At 42.2% G+C, this 21,609-nt stretch overlaps 1 protein-coding gene and 1 non-coding gene across 5 annotated transcripts in view; one reads left to right on the forward strand and one right to left on the reverse strand.

Annotated features, from left to right (window-relative positions):
• The window catches only part of MYOM1 (myomesin 1), a 195,149-nt gene that overhangs the window by 164,781 nt on the left and 8,759 nt on the right, over nt 1–21,609 (forward strand). For all 4 annotated transcript variants that reach the window (XM_035270670.3, XM_078347837.1, XM_035270669.3 and 1 more), the window contains 10 exons: nt 1,972–2,108; nt 5,938–6,082; nt 7,073–7,132; nt 7,426–7,493; nt 10,760–10,873; nt 11,750–11,837; nt 13,159–13,197; nt 13,297–13,402; nt 18,297–18,460; nt 21,567–21,603. In XM_035270670.3, coding sequence (XP_035126561.1) covers nt 1,972–2,108; nt 5,938–6,082; nt 7,073–7,132; nt 7,426–7,493; nt 10,760–10,873; nt 11,750–11,837; nt 13,159–13,197; nt 13,297–13,402; nt 18,297–18,460; nt 21,567–21,603 — 958 coding nt within the window. The remainder of the gene's footprint in view (nt 1–1,971; nt 2,109–5,937; nt 6,083–7,072; nt 7,133–7,425; nt 7,494–10,759; nt 10,874–11,749; nt 11,838–13,158; nt 13,198–13,296; nt 13,403–18,296; nt 18,461–21,566; nt 21,604–21,609) is intronic.
• LOC118147051 (U7 small nuclear RNA) lies at nt 2,830–2,889 on the reverse strand. The gene has a single exon (XR_004733224.1). It is a non-coding gene; the product is annotated as a U7 small nuclear RNA (small nuclear RNA).

A 21,609-nucleotide genomic window follows, 5' to 3' on the forward strand; every position in this document is an offset into this window, starting at 1 on the left:
ATGTGCTATCTCTGTGTATGCACGGCCATGTTTGCTCCAGGCCCCCTGTGGCCATTCAAGGCGGCCAGCATTCCTCAGACGCTGTTTTCAGGACTCAGAGAGGACAGTGTACAGTAAGAGAGCTGGAGGCTTCTGGGAAGGCCTGTTCCTCCTCCTCCCTCACGAGTCTGGGCCCCTTGGGTAACCTCCTCACTTACACATTAGGTTTCCTAGAATGAAGTCTCTCTCCAGATGTTTCTAGAAGAAATTGTACTTTCCACTCTCCTCAAGACTTACTTGTAGCACTATGAGTGTCCTGTAAGGGGGAAGCTTAGCCTCTGCCCCTGCTACCCTGGGGTCCACTCAGACCTCCTGCTCACCACCGTGTGGACACCAGGACCAAGAGGAATACAGAAGAGCAAGTTGTTCATCCCCTTTGAATCCTAATTGTTTCAATTGTAAAAATGAGGCAGATGGACTTACCTCTAGGGGCACAGGGGCACTTCCAGCCAACGTCTGTAACTTTCTACTTTGACTTCTGGTTGCAGGTTGGAGTGACCCTGCTCTTAGCTCCACCACCCAGACGTGTTACCACTGTCTCCTGGGGTGCAGTTTTCTCCTTAGTAAAGTGAGGGGAGGAAGAGAACCAACCTTCTTGAACACAGATTATTATTCACTGTACCTTAATGTGTTATGTTACTATATTTACTCTTATTTATTAATTTATTTATTGAGACAGACTCTTACTCTGTTGCCCAGGCTGCAGTGCAGTGGCACAATCTCAGCTCACTGCAACTTCCACCTCCCAGGTTCAAGCAATTCTCCTGCCTCAGCCTCCTGAGGGTAGCTGGGATATAGATGCCCACCACCACGCCTGGATAATTTTTATAATTTTAGTAGAGATGGGGTTTTGCCATGTTGTCCAGGCTGGTCTCAAATTCCTGACCTCAAGTGATCCACCCACCTCGGCCTCCCAAAGTGCTAGGATTACAGGCATGAGCCACCACACCCAGCCTTATATTTACTCTTCATAGCACAATCATGTTAGCAGGTGAGGGACATAAGGCTTAAAGGAGGAGAGTAACTGGTCCAGATCTTGGTGGGACTCCAAAGCCCACCTTCTCTTTACCATGAAACCACCTCACTAGATAACAGCTGAGCCCCCTCTCAGTCCTGCATTGGAATGAATTCATCACACTGAACTTGGTAGTGAATATGGAATCATGCAAAGAAAAGCATCCCTTGAAACTTGAAAAGAGTAGTTTTAAAATAAATACAAAGAAATATTAATTTATATTTGACATAAGTTTAGGAAACTTCTAATTTAAAATACAGCACATGCCAGCCCGGCAAGGTGGCTCACACCTGTAATCCTAACACTTTGGGAGGCCAGGGAGGGAGGATCACATGAGGCTAGGAGTTCAAGACCAGCCTGGGCAACGTAGTGAGACCCTGACTAATAAAAAAAAATTAGCCAGGTGTGGTGGTGCGTGACTGTTGTCCAAGCTACCCAGGAGGATGAGGTGAGAGGATTGCCTGAACCCAGGAGGCAGAGGTTGCAGTGAGCTGAGATCGTGTCATTATACACCAGACTAGGCAATAGAGCAAGACCCTGTGGTTAAAAAAAAAACAAAAAAAAAAAAAGGAAAAGAAAAAACACCAACCAAAAGCCACAGTAGAAAGTTACAGATGTTGGCTAGAAGTGCCCCTATACCCCCAGAGGTAAGTTCATCTTCCTTGTTTTTACAGTTCAAACTATGATTAAAGAGGATGAACAGCTTGCTCTAAGTGACAGTCCCAGCATCAAAGCTGAGTCCCTCTGTCTTTAATCGAAGCCTTTCCCTGCACCACTCACTGCCTCTGGGCTTTGCAGGAAGCGGGTGCTACATTGTCATTTCCATTGCCTGGTTTATTTTTTTCACTTGTTGGAAAATCTGTATCAATGTAATTGGTTACCAATATAATTACTGTGTTTATTTTTACTTTTCATAGCTGTCCCAGTTAAATCAGAGTTGGCAGTTGAAATTTTGGAGAAAGGCCAGGTCCGGTTTTGGATGCAGGCTGAGAAGCTATCTGCCAATGCCAAAGTCAACTACATATTTAACGAGAAGGAAATTTTTGAAGGCCCGGTAGGTTTTACACTGTTTAGACTTTTTAATGTATCATTGTAGAATACAATGAGGAAGCCGTATGTGGATGTGGATATGTTGTTATAAAAACCGCTGGGTGGTGGAGTGGGAGAGTTGAATCCTTCTCACAAGTGAAAACTGTGAAAGGAAAATACAGATTGACTATATCATATTATGCAAACTGGGACAATTTGAGAATGAAAGGACAGCAGTCATAAGCAGTCGTAAACCAAAATGGTCTCAGGCAAACCAAGATGCATGATCACCCACAAGAACAGAGTGGGTCTCCTGGGAGGCAGAGGAGCCCACACCCTCGCCTGAGTTCACATCATACTCACACTGGAAACCCCAGCACAGATCTGATTCATTATATGAAGAACAGGCCTCTTGTCCCAATGGCTCTGAAAAATGCAATAAAAATACCTTTCATTGCTTTTCTGGTGAAAAACATAATACATCCTAGCCGGGCAGGGTGGCATGCACCTGTAATCCCAGCTACTCAGGAGGTTGAGGCACGAGAATTGATTGAAGCCAGGAGGTGGAGGTTGCACTGAGCGAAGATCGCGCCATACGCTCCAGCCTGGATGACAGAGCTAGACTCTGTCTCAAAAACAAAGCAAATCAAAAAACCACAATATATCTTTATTATGAAAAGCATTAAAGACTAGGAAAGGACTACTAATTACACATTCTTACGGCTTTTTTTCTTTTGGTGTTCGGGGAGGTTTTCCGGCAAAAATCAAAAGACTGCTAGACAAATTCTAAAAGAGCTGTAACACTTCTTATGGATCTTTGATGTACATATTGGTATATATGTTCTTGGACTTTTTTCTGTGCTTCTCTGTATGTATGTCTGTTTGTAGCATATTTACATAGGTAATTATTTATATATATATATATATATATATATATATATATACTCTTTCCTTTCCTTTTTTTTTTTAAACAGAGTTTCACTCTTGTTACCCAGGCTGGAGTGCAATGGCATGATCTTGGTTCACCACAACCTCCGCCTCCCTGGTTCAAGCAATTCCCCTGCCTCAGCCTCCCGAGTAGCTGGAGTTATAGGCATGTGCCACCATGCCCAGTGAATCTTGTAATTTTTAGTAGAGATGGGATTTCTCCATGTTGGTCAGGCTTGGCTTGAACTCCCGACCTCAGGTGATCCTCCCATCTCAGCCTCCCAAAGTACTAGGATTACAGGCATGAGCCACCGTCCTGGCTTCTTTGCTTTCCTTTTAACATAAACATAGTATTATAGATAGAATTACAACATCTATTCTTTATTTGTCCTCCCCACTGACATCAGTCAAGTCAAGATCAGGCCAGTGCCCAGTAGTACTGAAGAACTGGGGTTCACAGCCTCTGACTATGACCTGTGCTATCATGGGTGTAAATGGGAAACTGAGAGGGCAGAGGAGGTGTGGTTTGTGGCCATTATTAGCAACCCTTTCTCTTTTCACTGAGATGTATTTTTAAAACATTTGAGGACTTGTTAGTGAGAGGGAAACGAGTATCATGAATATTATTAGGAGGGCATGCAGCATAGTCCTTTCCAATGCATAGAGTGACTTGGGGTGGGGCCAGAACAAGTCACTCCTGATGCCTGTGTCCACTGCGACCTGTCTCCTCTCCACTTTCAAAATGTTCCCTCACCACCTGGCCAGGGGAGAGGAAGGAAAAGTGTTGTTGGCCTCACTCATCACCCCACAGCCATTGAGTGAACATTCATGCGTACATGCATATAGACGTACTCCCCTTCACGTGTTCAAGCGGGCACACGTGTTGCCTACTCTCTTAAATCAAGTTTCTTAGGAGAGTCTGAAGTAGTTTCTCATTCAAGTAATATATTGCAGGGGAGCAGGAGAGGATGGGGAATGCTAAGCAAAAATGTGGTCTCAGTTGGAGACTGACTTCCTGTAGGGGAGGCTTGGGAGCATGATTTGCATCACAGAGTTTAGCCCAGACCTGAGCCAAGTTAACCAATTCAAATCTATTATGAAATTTGTGCTTGCATGCCCAGGGACTAAAATTTGTCTTTACATTCTGGGAAAAAAAGTTGTCCAGAATATGATAGAGTAAGTAGAGTCTAATAGGGCTATTTCCATTCAGTAAAAGCAAATAGGGCCAGGCGTGGTGGCTCACACCAGTAATCCTGGCATTTTGGGAGGCTGAGGCAGGGGAATTGCTCGAGGCTCAGAGTTTGAGACCAGCTTGGGCAACAATAGCAAAACCTCATCTCTACAAAAAATTTTTAACAATTAGTGAGGCATGCTGGTGTGTGCCCATAGTCCTAGCCTCAAGAGCCTAAGGCAGGAGGATGGCTTGAGTCCAGGAGATCAAGGCTGCAGTGAGCTCCTTGCTGGAAGGCACCACTGCCCTCCAGCCTAAGCAACAGAGACCCTGTCTCTAAAAAGAGAAAAATAAAAGAGTAAGTAGATTTAGAAGCATTTTTATTCATGTATTAATTCAGCAGATATTTGATAATTGCCTGTTATGTTCCATGCATATGCAAGATGCCAATGAAATAGCAATGAATGAGCAAGATACCTGCCTCTGCTGCCCATGATTTTACATTATTCTACTAGTTAAAAATAATGCAGGCCAGGAGCAGTGGCTTATGCCTGTAATCCCAGCACTTTGGAAGGCCGCAGTGGGCACATCACTTGAGTTGAGGACTTCAAGACCAGCCTGGCCATCAAAATAAAACTGCGTCTCTACTAAGTGTACAAAAATTAGCGGGGTATGGTGGCACATGCCTGTAGTCCCAGCTACTCAGGAGGTTGAGGTAGCAGAATCACTTGAACCTGGGAGGCAGAGGTAGCAGTGAACCAAGATTGTACCACTGCACTCCAGCCTGGGTGACAAAGCCAGAATCTGTCTCAACATACATACATACAGACATCTGGAAGGCAATGTGAGAGTCTCAAGACAATTTTTGACATTTTGTGACTTGAGGTAACAAAAGTTTATTTAGATTTAAGAAATGAAGCTGGGCGCGGTGGCTCATGCCTGTAATCCCAGCACTTTGGGAGGCCGAGGTGGGTGGATCACGAGGTCAAGACATCAAGACTGTCATGGCCAACATAGTGAAATCCCATTTCTACTAAAAAATACAAAAATTAGCTTAGAATGGTGGCACACGCCTGTAATCTCAGCTACTCAGGAGGCTGAGGCAGAGAATTGCCTCAACCCAGGAGGCAGAGATTGCAGTGAGCCGAGATGATGTCACTGCACTTCAGCCTGGTGACAGAGCGAGACTCCAAATAAAAAGAAAAAAGAAACTAAATCTCAGACTTTTTAGTAACCTATTCTGGTCTAAGTCAAAAACTCCACATAACATTTCCCTTTTCCTGGGTATAAGAATATGAAGAACTTGCTCTATTATGAAGAAATTTTATTTAATTGTTATTCTAATTTTTAATTTTTATTTCTTATCTTCAGACATGGTCTCCTTCTGTTGCCCAGGCTGGGGTGCAGTGGGACAATCATGACTCCCTATAGCCTTGACCTCCTGGGTTCAAGAGATCCTCCCACCTCAGCCTCCTGAGTAGCTGGGATTGTAGGCACACACCACCATGCCCAGCTGATTTTTGTATTTTTATAGAGGCAAGATCTTGCTTTGTTGCCGAGGCTGGTCTCAAACTTCTGGCTGCAAGCAATCCTCCCACCTTGGCCTCCCAAAGTACTGGGATTATAGGCATGAACCACTGTGCCTAGCATAAAATTATTATTCTTTGGGGTTTATTTTTATTTCATCAAGCTTATTGTCATCAAAGTAAAATATCTGCCTCACTGATTTCTCTGTCATTTTCTTTTCACACTGAAGAAATATAAAATGCATATTGACCGAAACACTGGCATCATTGAAATGTTCATGGAACAGCTACAGGATGAGGATGAGGGAACATACTCTTTCCAGCTTCAAGATGGAAAAGCAACTAACCATTCTACTGTTGTTCTCATTGGCGAGGGTAAGAATTCCGTGGAACATTAACCAGCAGGCTTTGATACTCCCTTCAATCCAAATACTCCATGGCACAAAAGTTGTCATGTGAAAGGCAGTAGGAATTGTTGCTTAATTGAATTCTAATGTTCAAAATACAATTTTTAACTGGGCACAGTGGATCGTCCCTGTAATCCCAGCACTTTGGGAGGTAAAGGTGGGCAGATCACCTGAAGTCAGGAGTTCACGACCAGCCTGGCCAACATGGTGAAACCCTGTCTCTACTAAAAATACAAAAATTAGCCTGGCGTGGTGGCATGCACCTGTAGTTCCAGCTACTTGGGAGGCTGAGGCGTGAAAATCACTTGACCCAGGAGGTAGAGGTTGCAGTAAGCCAAGATCAAACCACAGCTAATACTTTGTATGGTATTTTGTTTCATACAAATGAAAGTTAATTTGCAAGAACACCAAATTTATCCCTAGCCCATAGGCAAGACTGCATTTAAATATTTTCATATATAAATAAATGTTTATTGCTGAAATTCTCCAGTGAGGGAGATTGCAATACATCAAAGACTGTATGTGTCTCAGAAACAAACCATGATACTGTTTTACCATGTGTACTTACTGTAAATTACTAAAATTGAGAAGAAAAATATGCAGAAGAAGTGCATGCGGAATCTACTGATGATACATTGTAACTAGATTGTAGTAAGTCAGCTGTTCACTTACTACCACCCAGATTTAAAATGTGGCAGTAAGGAAGGCAATGGAAAGGCTGGCCAGATCTCTGTATTTGCAACATCTAATGATATTTCACTGTTTCCTAGCTTTATGAACTTGGACAATTTATTGAACCTTCCTAAGCCTATTTCTTCATCTAAAGATCAAAGAGGAGCAGGATTGTCACAATGTATGAATGTTACAATAATGAATATAAATCACTTAGCGCAGTGGCTGACATGTGCAATTATAACACCCGACTCAATTTCACACTTCCTTGTTTTTCAATTTGTAGTTTTCAAAAAGCTCCAGAAAGAAGCTGAATTCCAGCGGCAAGAATGGATCAGGAAACAAGGTAAAATAGGCAGTGGATAAAGAGAAAATTTTTAATTTTTTGTACAAAATGTTCCAAGGTTATCTCCATAACAAATTAAAATAAATATTAATTATGTTAATAACACCTAGTAAATTAAAATAATTTAAAACATCTATGGTCAAATATGTAGACATTAAAATATTTAAAAGCTAGATCTACTATTTTAAAAATTATTTGGCTTCAGACCTAAAGCACCTTAGGACTTAACTGTGAGCTTTGATTTTGCACTTGTGATTAATAGAGTAATTACTAATGTCGTTAAAATTTTATAGGTCCTCACTTTGCTGAGTATTTGAGCTGGGAAGTGACTGGTGAATGTAATGTACTACTGAAATGCAAGGTAAGAGGTAGATAAATCTTTAATATTTGATTCAAGGGAAATAGAATGTGGAGAAGAGGATGATCAATTTTTCATCTCTTCCATCTGAGCCAAAATGATAAGCGGGACACATATTTACTGTTGAATGTTACCGTAACCGTTTGTTGATAAGAAAGATTTAAAATAAAATGGCATAAAGTATGAGAAGGCAAGGTGATCATTCCTATTCACTACTTATGACCTACTTAGTAAGACCCTAGACCTTTATATAATTAGTAATATCTAAAGACTCTCACATTGTTTTTGTTTTAAGCCAAATCTGTATTCTAAATCATAGAACTATTCCAGAATCACTCCAGTGGCAGTTTCGTGGACCTTGCTATGTAAATTTTGAGGTTGGCTCAACAGTACCCCTGGGTGTTGCCCAGCTGTGCCACTGACTCCAAGCCACTGTGCTGTCTTGAGGGAGAGATGTGGAAAGAGCTGGCAGCTCATAACCAATTATCTTTTTTTTTTTTTTTTTTTTTGAGACGGAGTTTCGCTCTTGTTACCTAGGCTGGAGTGCAATGGCACGATCTCAGCTCACCGCAATCTCCGCCTCCTGAGTTCAGGCAATTCTCCTGCCTCAGCTTCCTGAGTAGCTGGGATTACAGGCACGCGCCACCATGCCCAGCTAATTTTTGTATTTTTAGTAGAGACAGGGTTTCACCATGTTGACCAGCATGGTCTCGATCTCTTGACCTCGTGATCCACCCGCCTCGGCCTCCCAAAGTGCTGGGATTACAGGCATGAGCCACCGCGCCCGGCCCCATAACCAATTATCTTATTAGGACTTTGGAAAGATTTGGGGGAAAAAATTCTATATAGCGTTCTAAACTAGTGTGTACCTTAGCATGCGGTATGTAGCTGAGTGAGTCATCAGAAATGTTTTGGGTAAGCAACTGGTGGGTGAGATTGGAGCATGAAGGTCCTGCTGGCCGACAATGGCAAGTGGAAGCATAGGTGTGGCATTTGTTCTGGATTTCACAATGGTCATGAGATAATTGTGAAACCAAGTGCCAGAAACCAAGTGCCACAGTGTCTACTGGATCTGATAAACTCAAAGAAACAGCAGTCTATCAGAAATACATATAAGGAAAATAATCCTAGGTTTTAGCCTCGCAGGAGATGGCAATGCTGCTTGAAAAATTCTTTCTCTGGCAGCAGCTGAAACCCTCACCTTCTATCTCATCTCAGCTGCCCTCTGTCTTGCTGTCCCCCACTCACTTCCTCATCTGCATGGCCCCTCCCTGTAAGCCAGCCCTTTTCAAAAGCCCACACATCCCTCCCCTTCTGCGATTGCTGTGGCACTCTGAAGGGGAGCTCTGGTGTCCTGTGATCATTTTCCTCAGGAGAATCAGCCCTGTACCCAGATTCTGAACAACCAAGGACAGCCTGGAAATAGGTTGTGAATATTCACACATTTTGTGCTTATGCTGTTGTTCCAATGCCTGGAATGACCTTCTTTCAGCTTCTCTGACAAAATCCTTTCCCAGGCCCAGTTCAGTTATCTCTAGAAGGACTCCCCCTTCCTCTTTGTTCCATTATTGTAGCAATTTCTATAAATTTAGCCACTCATATATCGCATTACAGTTCATGAGTAAGCACAGCTAATCATTCAGACTCACAAGAGTATCATGGGCCTTGCTTGGCACTAGTCTACTCAATAAAATGTAGGAGGGGCCAAGCGTGGTGGCTGATACCTGTAATCCTAGTACTTTGGGAGGCCAAGGCAGGTGGATCACTTGAGGTCAGGAGTTCAAGACCAGCCTAGCCAATATGGTAAAACACCATCTCCTCTAAAAATACAAAAGTTAGCCGGGTATGGTGCCAGGCACCTGTGGTCCCAGCAACTTGGGAGGCTGAGGTGGGAGAATTGCTTGAACCTGGGAGGCAGAGGTTACAGTGAGCCGAGATCACACCACTGCACTGCAGCCTAGGTGATGGAGTGAGATTCTGTCTCAAACAAACAAACAACAAAACTGAATGTAGGAGGAACTCTAGCTTGCACACTGGGACTTCCTCTCCCACAGGAGTCCACATGTGGAGCCATGATCTTTGCCACCCCGGACAACAGAAAGCTCAGATGCAAGGAGACAAGGTCCACTTTGGGCAGGTGCAGGAAGGCGCCATGGCTTTAAAAAAAAACAAAAACAAAAAACCTTCATGCCGGAGGAACTAGTATCTCTTGTAACAATTTCCTGAGCAGAGCTTCCAGGGACACACAAGGGATGTGTCCAAATTACAAGAGCAATGTACTCAGCAAAGCCCAAAGCTGTGGAGTACGTTTCTAGTCCTCTGGGTCCAGATGCAGCTTTCCAGTCGGGGTTGTTTTTATGTAAGCAAGGTCAGCTGGTAACACACTTTCTATAATTCAGGAACCAGTTTGCAGGGTCATAAAGAATGATTGCATATAGTGGTTGCACTAAATTGTTTGACATTTTAAAACTTGCATATACTTGTGTATAATGAGACAACATTTTCTTTGTTGGTTTTATAGTTGTATTTTCTCTTTGGGGAATGATATGTACATTTCACCCATTATTCAGTGGGGTCTTTGGGATGGTGTTCTTGATTTGTAGGAAGTCTTTATTTTTCATACAATTTGAATTATACAAGACATACATATTCTCCCTTGTAAAAAAATTCAAGCATTGTAAATAAAGTTCAAGATCCCTTTAACCACATGCAGTTGTTCAGTCCCTTTGAAATAGATGATATGATGAGCAGATTAGTGTATCTAAGTGAGTCTCCTCAAAATTGTGAATTAATTTATTAATCCATGCCTCCCCTCCACATATATTTGCAATGCCTCATTTATCTTGTATTAAATTTTTAGATATAGATTGAGGCTTACTTTAAGAAAGCCATTTGTTTTTGTAACAGAGCCTGTATTTTAATCTGATGGGATTTGTCTTCCTTTGGTTTTGAGATTTCTGTTTTCATTTAATTATGTGTCAGTATGAATGTATCTATTCTCTCTTTTCTTTCCTACCACATGATTTTAAAGTCAATTTTCACTGCTGGAAATAGAGATGCTATTGATTTAGGTTTATTCATTGGTGTCCACTTGATTCTAAACTCTTTTCTCAATTAAAATAGCCTTCAATTGATTCCTTTAAAAATGTGTGTCTTCTCACTCCACATTCAGTGTTTTTTCTTCTGTATCTTGCTGTATTAAGAACTGTTTAGCTTCACAAGAGTACATTTCCTTATTTTAAGAAAAGTAATTATGGTTTTTCTCCCAGGTGGCCAATATTAAAAAGGAGACTCATATTGTGTGGTACAAAGATGAGAGGGAGATATCAGTGGATGAAAAGCACGACTTTAAGGATGGTATATGTACCCTGCTTATAACAGAGGTAGGTGATTATAAATGTAAAATGTATTATATTAGCTCTCTATCCTCTTTCTTACCCCATAACAGCCACTAGATTCTGTATTCCTTTCATGACCAGGGGATTTATATTAGCTTACTTCCAACTGTTGTAGGAACACAAAAGCTTCTCTAGCCTTGTGATCTGTGTGGATTTGTTACATAGCAAACCAATACCAGCTGAATGCCACAACTCTTGCTTTCCTGAGTTATTTTTATCCATATATGGGCAGTTAAGTGGATCTTTCTTTCTTTGTACTTAAGCTTCCTGGTAACTTGTTCCCTAAAAGTACAGAGACATCAGACATGGTATTCATTTAAGGAGAGATTTTTATCTACTTTCTGTCTAAAAGAGCACAGCATTTAAATACATTACTATAAAACTAGTGATCACTTGTTTTAAAAATGAGAGCAGAGTAAATGGTAAGGACTTTAAGCCTCCTATCAGTTACTGCCCTGGAATGTAAAGCGTCAGGACTGCTAGCTTACTGGTCAAATCATTATGGAGAGACACATTTCTGCATCGGTGAACAGTTCACCACTCACACAGTTAGATGCTTGCTCGAAGTGTGCTTTGATGGCAGTTCCGTAAATCAAGGGCCTCTAAAAATGCAGATACCAGGTCAGGTGCAGTGGCTCACACCTGTAATACCAGTGCTTTGGGAGGCCAAGGCTTGAGGCCAAGAAATCAAGGATGCAGTTAACTATAATCACTTGTCTGCACTCCAGCCTGGGCAACAGAGTAAGACCCTTGTCTCTTTAAAAAAATAAATAAATAAAGGAAGAAGCAGTAGGGAAAAAATGCAGATACCATGCCCTGAGGCTACGAAGGGTATAATGTGGTATATCTATTCCCCCTTAGTTTTCCAAGAAAGATGCTGGGATTTATGAAGTTATCCTGAAAGATGACCGAGGAAAAGATAAGAGCAGACTGAAGCTTGTGGATGAAGGTCAGTCCACCAGCTGCTGGGGTCTGTCGTGTGTTTTTGCATACAGCTTATCAGACTGATGATTGAGGCGGAGCTGACAATTGAAGTCATGCTGATTTTTTGTCCACAGATTTTGGCTTAATTGAAATTCCAACAGAGTGAACTGTTTTATTCAAAACTACTTCACTTCTAGTCATCTTCAAAATCAGAAGTGTATTTTCGATCCTCAGAGAATTTATAGTGCAGAGTCCTCAAGGGGTCTGTTTTCAATTTAAATCGTTATTTTTGTTTCAACTCTGTAAAAAATGTTCCAGGCTCAAAAACTTCTGTGAGATGCATGATGAAAAACAGTCCACTCTAAAGGTAGCAAGCAAGATTTACATATGAAATTTAAAGCCTTGCAGTTTTTAGCAGAGCAAGAAAGCAACTTCCACTTTTCAGAGACTACTAAGGACAAATATATCATGATGATGAAAATCTACATGGGATCCCCAAACTTACCATTCTGTTCCTGAACAAGATTTTTAAAATAATATTGTTAACAAACAGCAGAGGTCTGACTAACGTCACCTTCCCACTTTAGGTGGAGGTGGGGCTAAATGTGTTTATTGGCAAAAAGCATTATGAGGCTGACAAAGGCCAGGGGACCTACATGGTTAATTCACTATGAATCAAAGACACGGATAAGAAAATGTTCTGGCCAGGCGCGGTGGCTCAAGCCTATAATCCCAGCACTTTGGGAGGCCAAGGCGGGTGGATCATGAAGTCAAGAGATCGAGACCATGCTGGTCAACATGGTGAAACCCCGTCTCTACTAAAAATACAAAAAATCAGCTGGGCACGGTGGCGCGTGCCTGTAATCCCAGCTACTCAGGAGGCTGAGGCAGGAGAATTGCCTGAACCCAGGAGGCGGAAGTTGCGGTGAGCTGAGATCGCGCCATTGCACTCCAGCCTGGGTAACAGGAGCGAAACTCCGTCTCAAAAAAAAAAAAGAAAATGTCCTCTAATGTAAACTAAGCCTTCCTGGGAATTAAGGAGAAAGCAAATCTCAAAGCCAAGAACCTTCCTAGAAATCTCTTGTGGCCCTTTCTCTAGAATGTAAATATGGTGATAATGACAAAGAACTCAAGGGAAAAAATATCAAAACAAGCAGGGATCTTTTAAAACTTGATAAAATTGAATTATTTCTTCAAAGAACACTCCTTATCAATGGGTCAACACATTCCCTTGTTTCCATTTCCTTTCACCCAGAGAGGGAAGTTTTGAGAGCTAAGAATTTGAGATTTAACCTTACACTGAGAATTTTTCTGCTAAAGTTTTGGCTATGAATCTCTCTCCACAGCCTTTAAGGAACTGATGACAGAAGTATGCAAAAAAATAGGTAAGTTAAACATTTCCCACCACAACACAACAATGCTATATAATCCTCCTGCCAGGAGGGGTATACAGATGCATGAAATATGCTATTTTCTTCTTTCAGCTTTATCTGCTACAGACCTGAAAATCCAGAGCACAGCTGAAGGCATCCGACTGTACTCATTTGTAACTTACTATGTGGAAGATTTGAAAGTTAACTGGTCCCACAAGTAAGTAAATGCAAACTACTTACTGTGTAGAAAATTTTTCCCCACTAGGCACTGTGGCACATGCCTGTAATCCCAGCACTTTGGGAAGCTAAGGCGGGTGGATCATTTGAGGTCAGGAGTTCAAGACCAGCCTGGCCAACATGGTGAAACCCTGTGTCTACTAAAAATACAAAAACAAAAAAAATGAGCCAAGTGTGGTGGCACACACCTGTAATCCCAGCTACTGGTGAAACTGAGGCACGAGAATCACTTGAACCAGGAGACAGAGGTTGCAGTGAGCTGAGATGGCACCACTGCACTCCAGCCTGGGTGACAGAGTAAGACACTGTCTCAAGGAAAGAAAGAAAGAAATTATTTCCCCGCTGGAAGACAGGAGGATAGGGAGAAAAAAATTCTGTTCTTCTCGAGTAAGGAGTCTTCTTAATTCTCAGGTCTGGCATTGGTGAGCATAAGACAGAAACACCCAGGCCATTCTCTAACTGTGAGGTTAGGTCTTTCCCTCAACATGTACGTGCTGAGGCCAGTAATAGCTACAGTACATCTTCCTTTGTGATTTAAGCAGTACCATAATTCACGGACATCTGTATAATGCAGCCTCCACCTCCAGAGTCATGCTTGGGCTCTCTCTGCAGTGCCGGCATCAGGAGCCACATTCTTAGCTTTTTCTCTAGACACATGGTTAACACGGGCTATGGTCTGGAACAGAAATGAAGCAGTATGCACCAGGAGGTGCCACATTTCCCACAATATTCACCAAAGAACGCTAATTCAGCAAGTGCCAAAGATTATTGTTGTTATAGCAGCTGGCAGAGTGAGACATTAGCATGTTTCTGTACACCCTCAGAAGGTTTTGGAGATCTCAAGGTGACTTTGAGGAAGGTGGGTTTGAACTGGATTGAGCCCGAAGATCTTTGTATTCCCAGGCAACCTCTGTGCATTTGTACAGGGACTCTATTCAAATTCACTTCTGGGATTCCAAGAGCTGAAATCAGTTTCTAAATCAAGCCAGGCCTCCCATTTACACTCTTGAAAGTGTCCTTAACCTCTGTGCTTCCTTGAACCATCCTGAGCTGAAAGAGAACCTGGCATAGATAATCTGATGGGGCGTAGGGGTGTAGCCACCTTCAGTGCAGCCTCAGGATGCAGTGGACCCTTCTTCCAAACTGCAAATATTCCTAGGAGCCCCACTGGGAAGGTCACATGGCATCCCCAGGAGGGTGCAGATAATGTTTCCTTACACTGCACCCTCAGTGGCATTGACAGTATGTGGGTGCTGCTCCAAGCCCTTTACGTATGTGAATTCATTTCACATTCACCACTCTATGTGGTAGGTGCTCCTCACTTGAGGGATGAGGAAGCTTGGGCTCGGGGAGGTGACCTGCCCGGGGTCACACAACTAAGAGGTGGGTCAAAGCTGAGCCTAGGCAGCCTGGCTCCAGAGCCCGGTTCACCATGGCACTGCCCACCACTGGATTCCAGTTTCATGAAGTCTAAATTAGAGGTCCCCAAACCCTAGGCCATGGACTGGTACCAGTCCGTGGCTTATGAGGAACTGGGCCATGTAACAGGAGGTGAGTGGCAGGCGAGTGGGGATGACTACCAGAGCCCGCCTCCTATCAGATCAGCTGCGGCATTAGATTCTCATCAGAGCGAGAACCTTATTGTGAACTGTGCATGCAAGGGGTATAGGTTTTGCGCTCCTTATGGGAATCTAATGATAAATGTTATGTGCTTGGGTCATCCTGAAACCCTCCCTCGACCTGGTCTGTGGAAAAATTGTCTTTCATGAAACCGGTCCCTGATGCCAAAAAGGTTGGGGACCACTGGGCTAGATTGAACAGTTAGCCAGAGCCAGGTCCCACAAAGCAGCCATTTGTGTTTTCTTTAAGATGACCTTGGGGGAGCTGGGGAGGGATAGCTTGGGGAGAAATGCCAAATGTGGGTGAAGGGGAGGAAGGCAGCAAAACACACTGCCATGTGTGTACCTATGCAAATGTCTTGCATGTTCTGCACATGTACCCCAAAACCTAAAATGCAATAAAAAAAAAGATGACCTTACAGTTGTTTAAAACAGTGTTTTCATTAGTATTACGATTTGTTATTTCCTGAGTCAAAAAAATGAGAATCAGTAAAATTCCAATGTAGAATGCTTGGGGCTTATTCCTTTGTTCAATTTCTTTCAGAATACATTTTAGGAAAGTAATTTTAGGCTAAAATAGATCAAATTCTAGGAAATTCCTCTCTGACATCTAGGACATTCTAATATATCAGTCTGAAGAATGAGAGAAGTAAAATTCATTCAATCATCAATCAAAAAGCTTTATATCATTTCTAAAAGAATTACTTGTTCAAAACTGAGAACACTGAAAGTATGTTTTGAGGAAATTGCTATTAAAGGAGCAAAGCATAAGCTTCTTAATTATTTGGTCTAGTCAACTACTTGAGTGTCTTGTGTTTCCACGTGCCCATGAGACCCAGGGATAAGGATGGTCTTTGTTGTCTGTATGTACCATTGTGGGAAAAAACCCTTGAAACCGATTTTAGTCTTCACTTTGCTCCTATCTTCCCTTGTGATCTTAGGCAGGTCATTGAATTTTCTAAATCTCAGTTTTCTCTTATAGAAAATAGGGCCAATTATACCTACTTTATCTGAAGCACATTGCAGATGGAAGATACTCTTATCCATGTTACCCAGAGATTAAATAATTAAAACAGATTTTTTTTATAGCAAGGCAAAGGACAATCTTTCTGTTTAACTCTCGAACACACATCTATTGCTCAGGCTAAAATCTGTGGGGTACAGATGGATTTCTTTACCCTATGTTTTATGCATCGTAATTTTTAATATCTTTTTGGATATTAAATTTTTAAATAGATATTTTAATAGATATTTTTTAAATCTAATATTAAAAATATGAAATATTTGACAGCTAAAACTTTTTTAAGTAGGACTTTTTTTTTTTTTTTTGAGAAGGAGTCTCACTTTTTTACCCAGGCTGGAGGGCAATGGCGCGACCTCAATTCATTGCAACCTCTGCTTCCCGGGTTCAGGCAATTCTCCTGCTTCAACCTCCTGAGTAGCTGGAATTACAGGCACATGCCACCACACCTCGCTCATTTTTTGCATTTTTAGTAGAGACGGGGGTTTCACCATGTGGCCAGGCTGGTCTCGAACTCCTGACCTTAAGTGATCCACCTGCCTCGGCCTCCCAAAGTGCTGGAATTACAGGTGTGAGCCACCGTACCTAGCCAGAAATTTTGTTTTTCTATTTTTTCTAAAGTTCATTTTGTTTATTACAACAGACATAAAAAATGCTTGCTTCAGAAAATACATTTATAATAATATACATTAGAAAAAATTATAATAGTATCCATAGTTTACCAACCATACTATGAATATTTTAGGGTACTTCCTTCTAGCCTTTTTTCTATTCATGATGGTTACCATAATAATGTTATTTTGCATACCACTTTTTAAACATTTCCTCACTTTTAATAACTTCTTCATAAAGTTTCTTTTAACATAATTCAAAGTATATCTACCTAGCTTTCTCTTAGTTCATCTATATCTGTAGCATTTCTGCACCATAAGATCATGAAACAAAGGGCTGTATTTCCTTATATTCTTGCAGAGAATACATTGCATGAGTCTGCCCATGACCTACTGTAGAATTCTGAGAAATTCACATCCTGGGGCAGAGAACGTGCCTCATTCACGTTGGCAGCAACTCTGCTTTTCATTCACTCTTGGCTGTCCTACCAAGTGCATTATTTATCTGTTTTAAATAGCTTTGTAACAAAATATGTCAATAGATGTCAGGCACAGGTGAGCCTCCATAAGTGTGTTTTTTGGCTAGCTTGTAAAATCTGATTTATAGCCATAGATTATCTAGATGAAATATGCAGTACAATAATATGTAGTTTGGCCTTTTAGCTTTATAGATTACCCCAGTCCTACAAATAAACCCAAACAAAAACAAAGATAATTAATACCACTGAGAAGTATTAGTATTGTGATTTGCACTGGGCCCCAGACTGCTATAAAGAGTTTATTTTTTATTTTTTATTTTTCTTTTTTGAGACAGAGTCTTGCTCTGTCGCCAGGCTGGAGTGCAGAGGTACGATCTCAGCTCACTGCAACCTCTGCCTCCCGGGTTCAAACGATTCTACTGCCTCAGCCTCCTGAGTAGCTGGGACTACAAGTGTGCGCCACCATGCCCAGCTAATTTTTATATTTTTAGTAGAGATGGAGTTTCACCATGTTGGCCAGGATGGTCTCGATCTCTTGACCTTGTGATTCGCCCATCTCAGCCTCCCAAAGTGCTGGGATTATAGGCATGAGCCACTGTGCCCAGCCTATAATGAGTTATTAATAAATGTTCAGACTATCAGAACTTGGGCCTTGGAATCCCAGTTCTGTATGTCACGGCCCACAATTTTTCTGAAGCAGAAAAACAATATATACAGATCCCTCGGTTTTATTTGTTTGTTTGTTTGTTTGTTTTGAGTCTTGCTCTGTTGCCCAGGCTGGAGTGCAGTGGTGTGATCTCGGCTCACTGCAACCTCCACCTCCCAGATTCAAGCAATTCTCCTGCCTCAGCCTCCCAAGTAGTTGGGATTACAGGCATGCGCCCCCAAGCCCAGCTGATTTGTATTTTTAGTAGAGATGGGGTTTCTCCATGTTGGTCAGACTGGTCTCAAACTCCCGACCTCAGGTGATCCACCGCCTTGTCCTCCCAAAGGGCTGGGATTACAGGCATGAGGCACCGCTCCCAGCCAATCCCTTGTTTTTTAAAAGCCTACAAAACTATGACAAGAGCTTCAATAAGAGACAAAGTAAAGATCAGCACTGGATGGAAGCAAACACTAAGGATGTTTTCTTCAATTTTCACAGTGGGACCGCCATAAAGTACTCAGACAGGGTTAAGACCGGGGTTACAGGAGAGCAGATCTGGCTACAAATCAATGAGCCCACCCCGAATGACAAAGGGAAGTACATCATGGAGCTCTTTGATGGCAAAACTGGACATCAGAAGACAGTGGATCTTTCTGGACAAGGTAAACAGATATTTTGCAGATTCAAATTTACTCTAGATGAGTGAGCCTTTTAAAAGAAATGAAGGGAGTTGGGTATGGTGGCTCATGCCTGTAATCGCAACATTTTAAGAGGCCAAGGTGGGAGGATGGCTGGAAGTTAGGAGTTCAAGTCCAGCCTGGGCAACAGAGTGAAACTTTATCTCTACAACAACACCTGTAGTCCCAGCAACTTTGGGAGGCAGAAAAATCAGTTGAGCCCAGGAGTTCAAGACCAGCCAGCCTGGAGCAACACAGAGAAACCCAGTCTCTATTAAAATAAATAAATAAGTAATAAAAAATGCTCAGTTATAAGTAAAAAATAAAAAAAAATACTGAGCCATCATTTATTCTTTTTTCAAAACTATGCTCTTCATCTTATTTTTTCCTGAAAAATAAAATAGTCGGCCAGGTACAGTGGCCTTTAATCCTAGCACTTTGGGAGGCCAAGGTGAGAGGATCACTTGAGGCCAGGAATTCAAGATCAGCCTGGGCAACATAGTTAAGACTACAACTCTACAAAAATAAAATTTTAAGAAATTAGCCAGGTGTGGTGGCACATGCCTGTAATCCCTACTACTCAGGAGGCTGAGCTAGGAGGATCACTTGGGCCCAGAAGGTTAAGGCTACCATGAGTCAAGATCACACTACTGCTCTCCAGGCTGGGCAACAGAGCAAGATTCTGTTTTAAAAAAAATTCTTTTTCAAATATTGTCTATATTGTATTAAGGTTAATAAAGGAAACTGTGGAGTGACTTTTCCTCTACTTTTTCTATTTTAAAATAGAAAAAAACTACCTGAGACTATTTTAAAATACAGTCTCAGGCAGGTGCTGTGGCTCACACCTGTTATCCTAGCACTTTGGGAGTTTGGGGCAGGTGGATCACCTGAGGTCAGGAGTTCGAGAACAGCCCCTGGCCAACGTGGCAAAACCCTGTCTCTACTAAAAATACAAAAATTAGCTGAGCATGGTGACTCATGCCTGTAATCCCAGCTACTTGGGAGACTGAGGCAGGAGAATCATTTGAACCCAAGCAGCAAAGGTTGCAGTGATTCAAGGTCACACCACTGTACTCCAGCCTGGGCTACAGAGCGAGACTCCATCTCAAAAAAAATTCAATCTCAATATGCAATAACTCAGGTTTTTTCAGCCTCAGAGAGTGGATCCATCATTTAGAGCATAGCCCTCCATCCTGCTTGGAGTGTTTTTGGTGTTGAATCCCCTTGCCTTCACCCCACCCACTCACGGTGACTAGAAAGACTTGATACAGGACCTTCAGTAATGGGAGCAGCTGCACCTGAGGGATGTGGACTTTCTAGGACACACTCTGCCTGCGTCACACGTGCACGGTAACAGGGGATTTCTTCCACACTCCATCTGACAATTTGAAATGCAATAGGAAAAGGGAAGCATAAGTGGGTTGAAAATTTTAAATTTTTTTAAATTTTATTTTTACTCTCTGATCCACCAAAGCTTATTTAACTACCCCACCCTGAAATCCCTTTTATGGAAAAGGCTGTAGATTGTCCTGCTAGCATTGCCACTGCCACCAAGCACAGATTGGCTTGGCCATTCCCACCTCTCTGTCAGAGTGGTGTGTGGACAAGAAGGAGCACTGACCTCAGCCTGGGTCCACCTAACTAGTCTACCCCTCATTTTATAGAGGAGAAAAAATCAGGGCCAGCAACTTTAAGCCTAGCCTTACACTTATTTTTCCCATCTGTAAGATGAGAGGATAAGCTAGTATTATCTAAACATTCTCTGTACTTAAAATATTATGATTCCTAGACTACTGAGGAGATTAAAGATGAGGTGAGAGAGATTTCAAAATGAAGCTACCAGCCAGACTTGGTGGCTCATATCTCTCATCCCAACATTGTGAGAGGCCGAGGCAGGAGGATCCATTGAGCCCAGGAGTTCCAGACCAGCCTGGACAACGTAGCAAGACCCTGTCTCTACAAAATAAAGAATTTAAAGAAGTAGCTAGGTGTGGCGGCACACACTGTAGTCCCAGCTACTTGAGAGGCAGAGGTAAGAGGATCACATGAGCCCAGGAGTTCAAGGCTACCATGAGCTATGATTGCACTCCTGCACTCCAGCCCAGGCAATGGCAAGACCCTGTCTCTTAAAAAAAAAATGAAGCTGTCATTTTGCCTAAGTCTTTAATCAAAGTGGCTTACTCTGCAGGCACAGAAGAAAAAAAAAGATTTGAGAACTATATAGGTCTGACTTTCTTGTCCCACTTGCCTTTCATCTCCTCTCCATCACGACATAAGAAACATTGCTTCAGGCAAGCGCCAGCACACTCTGTGATTACAGTAACTCATTGTGCCTTTTTGTCCAAGTAGACCAGACAGCATAATGGAAAGAGAGTTAACTGCCTATGTGGGAGGCTATGATGTCTGGGATAATAGAGAAAGTTTTTGTTTCTGTTTTGATACTCAGGATGTTTACTCAACAACTAGCTTTTCTTTGAAACAAACTTTTATGGCCAGGCAGGGTGGCTCATGCCTGTAATCCCAGCACTTTAGGAGGCTGAGGCGGGTGGATCACTTGAGGTCAGGAGTTCGAGACCATCCTGGCCAACATGGTGAAACCCCATCTCTACTAAAAACACATAACTTAGCGGGGTATGGAGGCGCATGCCTGTAGTCTCCGCTACTTGAGAGGCTGAGGCAGGAGAACAGCTTGTACCTGGGAGGTGGAGGTTGCAGTGAGTCGAGATTGCACCACTGCACTCCAGCCTGGGCACAGCAAGACTCCGTCTCAAAAAAAAGAAAAGAAACAGACTTTTTATTTCCATTTTTTCTTTGTTGGAGCTAATCTTTGCCTTTCTGTTTGAGGGACTGAAACTCTCTTGCTGAGTTGAAAGCTTCTAAAATCAATTTTGTATTTTGTGCCTAGAAAGTACCTCCTGGCCTTGTTCAGTACGTGAAGCTGTGGAATGCACACACAGGCAGAATCTTAGTCAAAGTCGGTTTAGTCATGTCTGGACAGATCACAGTGCTCTCCAGTTGTAAATTTTCATTGGCTCCTGTGTGTCATCAATTCTGGGTGAGAAAATTCTAACTTTTCTTTTTTCTCTTAAAGCATATGATGAGGCCTATGCTGAATTCCAGAGGTTGAAGTAAGT

The sequence above is a fragment of the Callithrix jacchus genome, chromosome 13, assembly GCF_049354715.1.
Source record: "Callithrix jacchus isolate 240 chromosome 13, calJac240_pri, whole genome shotgun sequence".
Lineage (NCBI taxonomy): Eukaryota > Metazoa > Chordata > Mammalia > Primates > Cebidae > Callithrix > Callithrix jacchus.